This window comes from Phragmites australis, chromosome 16, assembly GCF_958298935.1.
Source record: "Phragmites australis chromosome 16, lpPhrAust1.1, whole genome shotgun sequence".
Taxonomy (NCBI): domain Eukaryota; kingdom Viridiplantae; phylum Streptophyta; class Magnoliopsida; order Poales; family Poaceae; genus Phragmites; species Phragmites australis.
The window spans coordinates 3,895,661-3,903,999 of NC_084936.1; the positions used below are offsets into that span (position 1 = coordinate 3,895,661).

The 8,339-nt window shown below is 41.0% G+C and overlaps 1 protein-coding gene across 2 annotated transcripts; it reads right to left on the reverse strand.

Annotated features, from left to right (window-relative positions):
• Positions 1-319: 319 nt before the first annotated feature.
• Positions 320-2,787, reverse strand: LOC133895701 (AT-hook motif nuclear-localized protein 23-like). 2 transcript variants are annotated; one of them, XM_062336187.1, is made up of 2 exons: positions 2,326-2,787; positions 320-2,236 (listed from the first exon to the last, which is right to left on the reverse strand). In XM_062336187.1, exon 2 carries the CDS (start codon positions 2,234-2,236, stop codon positions 1,376-1,378), a length of 861 nt encoding a protein of 286 aa, XP_062192171.1. In that variant the 5' UTR covers positions 2,326-2,787; the 3' UTR covers positions 320-1,375. The 2 variants fall into 2 exon arrangements, with proteins under 2 accessions (XP_062192171.1, XP_062192170.1); XM_062336186.1 differs by having other exon boundaries at positions 323-2,240; positions 2,326-2,785.
• Positions 2,788-8,339: the final 5,552 nt, after the last annotated feature.

An 8,339-nucleotide genomic window follows, 5' to 3' on the forward strand; every position in this document is an offset into this window, starting at 1 on the left:
TTGCATTGTCTCCTCTTGGATCATTTTCAGTATGTTTGTTCAGTACAGTCCACACACGCTACCCTATTAGTTTTATTTATACATTTCACAGGTGTACCAGTGACCTGTTTGCAATGCAGGAACTTTAATTTGAACACTGTAGAGTAATTACTAACAAACATTATTCTGTAAAATTCCTGGATCTAACTCCAAGCACCACCTTTCGTTCCATGCTTCCAGCGTATTGTTCCCTTTGCCAATTCAGTTGAATTAAAAGTAATTCAACATTTTTTATCACTTGTTTTTTTTAAAAGAATATTCTTTGCCAATTGTGTGCGTATGTACAATGTATTGTAGTGTTATGAACTCACACCTTTTTTGCTTCTTACATTAGTTGATCTAGCTGTACCCTACCTTTCTTTTGAGCAAGATCAAGGCTTACTAATACAGTGCAGGAAAAAGAAGCAACACTCTTCCCTGGCTATCTATCACTTTCCCTAATCTAAGGAAAAGTTTGAATCAACTAAACGAAACATCTTTCTTTTCCTTCTTGCATACTTCATCAGCTAATTCTAATTAACTATTTATTTCGTCCAATAATCTATCCAGGTTAACTAATATACAAAAGGTTGATAAAGAACAGAAGGAAAATATATATAGCTGGTTCTTCGCGCAATGCTCATGAGCAACACCGTACTTAATTGTACCCATTTGAGAGAACAATATAAGAAAAAGTAAAATTATACACGCAAAAGCAAAAGAAAGAAATTTTCATGTTGTCTAGTATGAAGAGCTATATATATGGATCCATTGCAAGAAAACACCATGCAACAATGTTGATTTAAAATATATATAAGATGTAAGCAACATGAAACAATAAGTACTGATTAGAAAAGAAAGAAAGAAACAAATACAAATCAAAGCTTAGTATTTGCAAACAAAGAGGGAGTGGAATCGACGGACTAAAAAGCCAAGCTTTGGTTTCCCACCACAACAAGAATTCATGTGTCTTACTAAAAGTAACTCGAACATCGATTCCGAAACATAAACAACATTAATTTTGGTCAATTTATGAGTGCCTGTCCTCACAAGTCACAACATACTGAACATAGTCCAAATTTAACAGAGACACCCGGCCGACTGATCAACAATTAACAAATCGAGTGCCCATACAGGTTAACACCAAAAACATCAGATCGAGATCACAACGGCACAAGAGAGAGAACAAGAGAAAGACAGACAGGCAGAGACAGAGTCAGAGAGACAGAGAGAGAGAGAGAGAGAGAGAGAGAGAGAGAGAGAGAGAGAGAGAGAGAGAGAGAGAGAGAGAGAGAGAGAGAGATGCTACTTGGTTGTTGTTCATGTCCATGTCCTCGCGCGCACCGGATGGGATCCATCAAGAGAAGGGCGGACCCCCGACGCCGCCGCCAGGGGCGCCAAGCCAGCCGGAGTGCCCGTCCACCGGCATTGGCGGCATCCCCAGCGGCAGGTTGAAGAACGGAAGCCCACCAGCGGCCACGGCGGCCGAGGGGTCACCGCCGAACGGCAAACCAGCTTGGTCGCTTCCCTCAGGCGCTGGAGGGACCAACTCGTCGCCTTCCTCGAGCGGCAGCCTCTCGTAGGCGACGTTGCTGAACGACGCGGCCACGACGACCACCGGCCCCGCGGCGATGAGCGCACCGGCCACGCTGCCGCCGACAACCTGCCCCTGCCCCCCGGCCAGGAAGGCCGCGAGGCTGGTGGCCCCAGGCGGCGCCGGGGGCGGGAGGAAGGAGCCAGCGAGGGAGAGTATCTCGAACCTGCCGTGGAGCGTCGCCACCGCTGGCGAGGCGGGCCCGGTCTGGGACGACTGCGGGTGCCGCAGCGTGACGTTGGCGACGGTTCCAGCCGCCGAGAGCACGCAGACGCCGCGCTGCCGGCGGCGCGCGTAGGCGGTGAGCGCCTCGAAGACATCGCACCCGGCAGCGACCTCGAGGATGTGCGCCCGTAGCGCGTTGGCGCTCTCCCTGGTGATGATCACCGGCGGCTTGGGTTTGTTCTTGGACCCCGCCGGCCGGCCGCGAGGGCGGCGCGCGACGACCTCCCCGCCGCCGATGCCCGCGCCTCCAGCCATGCTCGTCGGGCCGCCGCCTCCGCTCCCCGGGGACAGCGAGTCCTGGCCGTCGTCGGATCCCCCGGCGCCGCCGTCATCGTGGTGGAGGTGGAGGGCCTGGTGGTGGTGCAGATAGGAGTTGGTGCCCAAATCCAGGCCTGCCATCTTTCTAGGGTAGGAGAAGAGCTAATTATAAGTCAGTAAGGAGTATAGTAGCAATAAGAGGAGTAAAAATAATGGCTACATAACAGTACCGAAAATATTAACAATTGGAGATGCAAGAGGAGAAGTGGTGGTGGTGGTGATGATGATGAGAACAGTAGGAAGAGAAGAAGGCCGGAGAGGAAGAGAAGTGATGTGTGTGTGTGTGTGTTTCTTTAGGGTTTGTGGTGCTTGTTTTCTTGTAGGAGAGTAAAGAATGGTTTTTGGGATGCGCGGAGAGGAGAAGGAGGAGCTAGCTGAAACTTGCTTGGTGTTTCTTTTCTCCTTTGTTAATTTATCCTTGCTGATGGTGCTTGTTCATGTGGATTTGTGGTGTGTCATTTGTGGACTACTAGCCGGTGCATGTTTTGGGAGGGGAAAGCTAGGGAGGGAAGGGGAGAAAAGGGCAAAAGATCGGGGCATTGGAGGTGCAGGATGAAGGAGAAGGCGATGGAACCAATGGGGGAAGGAGAGAGGAAGTGATGGCAAAGGAAGATGAGAAAGGGATAGGTTAGTGGTCTTTGGAGTTGCTGGAGGGAAGAAATATAATACACAGGAGCTGGAGAGAGGGAGAGAGAGAGCCCGTTTGATCTTTGATGCTTATGCACGCAAGTGGTGGGATTAGTTTAATGGTTCAAGTTGAGCATATTATATTAGCCCTAGACCAAAGTGTTGAGCTGAGCCATTGGGTGGTTGCATTGAGACAATTTCGGTTTAAGTGGGGGGCACGTGGGACTACTGATCGATGATGTCCTTACACACTATGACTAATCTCTTTTATTCATATCTCTAATTTGATATATATCCATCTATTAATTTTTTTTATATTTCATATTTTTTAATTTATTTTTATAGCACGAATCTTAATGTAAATGAACATCTAATAGCTCGTGTGTGTGCGCAAGGACTACTGGAATTTTCCTTCCATGAATTATTCTATAGTGCCACTCATGTCTAGCTAGAGTCCAGCTTGGAATACGGGTTAATTGTCCTGGCTACCTCCACGATTTGGTGCCAATTAGAAGTTAGGATTGGGTTAGGATTTTCCTAGCAAGGTCATATGCATTGTTGTTTTCTTGCTGGTTAGTGGAGGATTGAGGCAGCATTTTGACTACCACAGTGTAATAGTGTATTATTAGTACCCTATGATCGATTATCTCTCCCTCGGTGCCTAGCTTGCCATGCAGTTAGTGGAACATAGTACGTTGAGCTTTTATGCCTGCACCTCTTTGATTTAATCAAAGGCCAAGTAGTATATATAGGGTGCTTTAGCACATCATTTACTTTTTAATTGGGGAAACTTGTATGAAGTTTAACTGAAAATTATGTCATGTTAGTATATGTAATTAAGTAGAATTTGTACCAAACAAGTCAGCTGGTACATGATTATTCTTATATACAGTGTAATTATTTTCAATCCCATATACAGCAAGTAATTGGGGCGGACACAAAGTGTTAAATGGAGCACGTTGCTACTCAATTAAAAATCACACCATTTAATTGAATGTGTACAGCTAATTGGTGACTTTTTAACTGACATGATCTACAGTATTAAACATGATCGACAATAAGTCAAAATTGTCAGAATGAGAAGACAAAAACACTAATTTTAACTAGCTATTTGATCCATAGATCTCTAGCTAATATAACTTATTGATTTAATTAGCCACTAATGTGTGATTATTCAAAGCTCTTTTTCGTTCAAGAGAAACTTTGATCAACCTGTCGAGGGGCACATATGGAATAGTGAGAAATTAAAGCATCGTCGGTTAAATTTTTGTCAAAGATCCTCCTAATTTATCTAGAAATACTATGCGTACGCGTGTGTGTGTATATATAACACAGCGCATAGATGAAGTGTTGTCTGGGCAGTCTTTATTAATATACCAAAGATTCAAAATGGAGTTTTACTGAGCAAATGTTTGTGATACTTTGTTAATATCAATGTAGGTTTTTGTCCGCACTTGATGGATGATATCAATATTCAACAACTATCTACATTTTGTATTGAGCCATGTAACTCATATTGCTCACACCAATGATAGGGACCTCGACCTACAGTGAAATCAGAAGTCATTTAATCAAAGTTTTCTCAATCAGGTCTTTGTTAATATCAAGAATATTTTATACCTACCAATAATGATGAGGATATCACTCCTTCGAATATATATAAGATGAACTCGTTACTCGTTGATCATGCTTTCTTGGTAAATGATGGAATGCTACTAATTTTTTATGTTGTTTTGTTGCTTAGAAATATGGGAGAATCACCACAACATCATCTAGAGGTCATCCCTCGAATGCCAAATCTACTCAGACTCAGAATCAAGCTCTAGTTGAACTCCAAATTCAATTCAAAGTCTTAGAACATCATGTCAATAAATGAGCATAATTTTCATATACGAAGTACAATTGAGGTGTTCTTGGACTTGCTGGAAAGATTATGACGAGCCTTTTTCAATGGATCTGGTCTCATCCTTAGATTCCTTATAGATTAATAAGAGTCGATGAAATAAGGTGCTCGTCACTGTTGTGGGCTTGTAGGGTGTAAGCATGTCAGAGTCGGAGTCCAACTTGTGTAGTCTCTCCTCACGGCTGCATAACCCTAGATTGATCTCCTCACGTCCCTCTATATATATATACAATAACCGTTGTAGTTTAGGATTGGGTTTTGCTTAGATTATTCTATTTTAGAAAATTTCGCTGTATATCGGTTCGTGGAACCCTAACTTCGAGTTCTTCATTGGTAATCAACAATATTTAGATTTCATCTATCGTTTTCTTACTTGTGTTCTCGATTCGCTTGTAGAAAAAAAAAACTTCTTGACGAGGTCAGTCGTGTTTTTGCACAGTTGATAACCACGGATTAGTAGTTGTGAGGTTTCTTATCTATTCTAGTTGGAACCTTTGAATCATCAATATCGAAATTCCACTAAATTAACTTATCATATTACCTTTTAGAAGATCGGACAATAACACCTCCCATTAGACAAATATTGCCGAACTAAGTACTAAATATTTTTACCAAAGAAGGCAACTTTTGATCAAGGCACATCCACAATAGAGGTTGCTTGGATCGTGCCACAGTCGTCGCAATATTTAACCTAGTTCTCGCTTATAGTTAGCATTACAATATTCAACCGATTTTTTACTGAATTGTGCTAACTACAAAGGTACGTCTTTTCATGCAGCATTAATTTGACTCTGGATAACTTTTTAACAAATAAGTATAGCAATTAATTGTAAAGTTCCAGACTGATCCAAGTAATTGGTTGATATTTCACCTATGTGCTATTTTTTCCTTTTTCTGTAAGCATTAAGACACACCACCAGGATTCGTATTTTAATTTCCTTTATGCATGATTCAGGTCCTTGAATTTGTCCCTACTATTCACATGGTCAGCCTTACAACCAAACCGTTGTGCCTCTCATATATAGTGTCTTACCAAAATACATTCCTACTCCCTTCGACCTCAAAATAGATGTCATTTTACAAATATTCAGTTTTCAGATTTTAAAAACTTTGATGACTAATATACACAAATGTATTAATATGTCATGTAAAAATGTGGTATTAGAATATTTTTTATGAAAATATTTTCAAATGATTATATTTTTATAATTTTAATTACTAACAAATTCTTTAAAAAATAATAGTCAAAGACATGTATTAGCTAAAGACCATATCAATATCTAAAACAACATAAAAAAGGACGGAGGGAGTACATAGATTACAAATGCTTGGCATTTAGTTAGTACTCATTAGATCAAGATCACTTCCAAAACTGACTTATTGTATTACATGTATGTTTTCATGGGATATAAATTCGTGGGAAATGCTAGTTTTAACTAAAGGAGCCTGCACTACCATGAAACTGATAGGAAAATATTGTCTATTGAGTGTATGGGCTTGTGAGAAAATGATCGGTCGTATTCGAATTTCCAGAGTGTACCTAATTAAAAGCCAAACACTCTTTCGGAAATTGGCCAGCGCAGTTCCCATACTTGCAGCATTAGCTAGCGGTAAGCTGAAGCTACTTTTGATTAACCATTCATCTCTGTATAAATTAAGATTCACTTTAAGCTTTATATGCATGGGCCTACATAATCACACCTGAAATGATTATGGTAAGAGAAAAAAAAAGTCACAGATGCACAAATACAGATGGTAAGATTCGTTAGATTTTTATGTACTCCCCACAGTGGAATCAAAACCTATAATATCACCTTTTAGTATCCTGTTATTAACAGAACCAAATTAAAGCCGTCTGAAAGAGATTAACGCACGGATTATATATATGTGCATTATGTACTTGATTGAATTGATTAAGTTTGTGTGTAACGCAACCATTGATTGCTTAATTGGCTGTCCAAGTTGACCACAACCGCCCTAGTAGCTACCTAATCACAAAAAGATGAGAAAATATATAGTAGTTGGTCTTAGTTTTATACGCAATGTCTTCTTCACCTTATTGATCAAGTTGATTATATAGATATAGATCGTGACAAGATGGATTATATTTTTGTATATATACAAAGGCCCGATCGAGGGTCAATGATACAACTAAAGGTAATTTCGTTGTAATTTAATTTGGTGCGCTAACATCAACGGGAGAAGAGAGGAACACGAGTTGTCTCAGCTTACTGCATGCCCACTTGAGTTGAATAAGAAGGGGGTGAAAGAGATCGGTGACGTTTTAAGAGGGGTTGAATTAGGATATTTAAAATTGATCGGCTCCAAAAACTTCAAAGATAAACTTATATTAATTTCTATCTAAAAATATTCTAAGTTTATATAGTGTGTCTATTCTACTGCTCAAAAAGGTTTGCATCCTATCACTAATCCTAGCAAACTACTCTAGCAAGGTAACACGCAAAGGTAAATTACAAGTATGTAAATGTGGAAACATAAAGAAGTTAAAGAGAGCAAACTCGGCACAAAAGATTTTTATCATGTGGTATCGATGACATAAACGCCACACTCCTAGTCTATATTGGAGTAGCCACCCAGGTTATTGCTCCCGGTCGACACCCGATCACAATCCTTGAGTCACCTAGGCCTCAAGTAGATTGAGCCACCAAACTACAAAGACAAGACTCACTACAAGCCTTTCTTCAGGTCACTTGCTGCCATCTTCACTTTGGAGCTTAAGCCACCAAAGCAAGTGTATCTGTGTCTCCATACAAGCTTCTTGCTGCCGCTTCACAAGAAGCCGAAGGGTCGACCAACTTGAGCCACCAAGGCTCACGATACCAGTGAGTCACCAAGACTACAAGGCACCGGCGTACCACTTGGTACAAGATAGGATCACTTCTTGATCCCCTCTCTAGGCGGCAATAACTAGCGATAACTCTCTTTAGGTCTAATAGCACTAATCACTCCCTAATCTTATGCTAATTGCCTTGGATGATCACTTTTAGCACTTTGGTGGCTTGGATGTCTCCTCAAGTTTATGTTAGCTTCTTTGAATTTCAGCACCTTCAAATGACTGAGTGGGGGGGGGGGTATATATAGCCTCATTACCACACACTAGTTGTTGCTCTAACAATTACATTTTCCTGAATGCCGGATGATCTGGCGTGCATCTGCTCCAAGCACCAGACCATCCGGTGTGGATTAATCTCAGAAACTATCCATAAGAGCCACTGATCCTCTGGCAAATTCTGCGATACAAACGCCGGACCATCTGGCGCGTATACTTTCATTGTCTAGTGAACGGAAAGAAATTCCTTTGGACTTTGCTTTGGCGATGCCTCTAATGCGTACAAGTCATTTTTCCACTCAACAGAAAGCCTTTTGGATTTTACTTCATCGATGCCTTCGATATGTGCATCAAACCATTCGACATGTACAACCTTGAACTCCTTCTTCTAAATATACTCCAGTGTGTTCAACTGCTTCAACGCCGGACCATCCAACGTATAGAGTTTTCCAGAACTCATCCAATTCAAACTTCTATGAGTTCTATCTTCTCTTCAATTCTCAAGTGTGCATCCGTGAGACCTACTAAAGCATATATTTGACAAATATGTTAGTCCTATTGACTATGTTACTATTTGTCGAAGT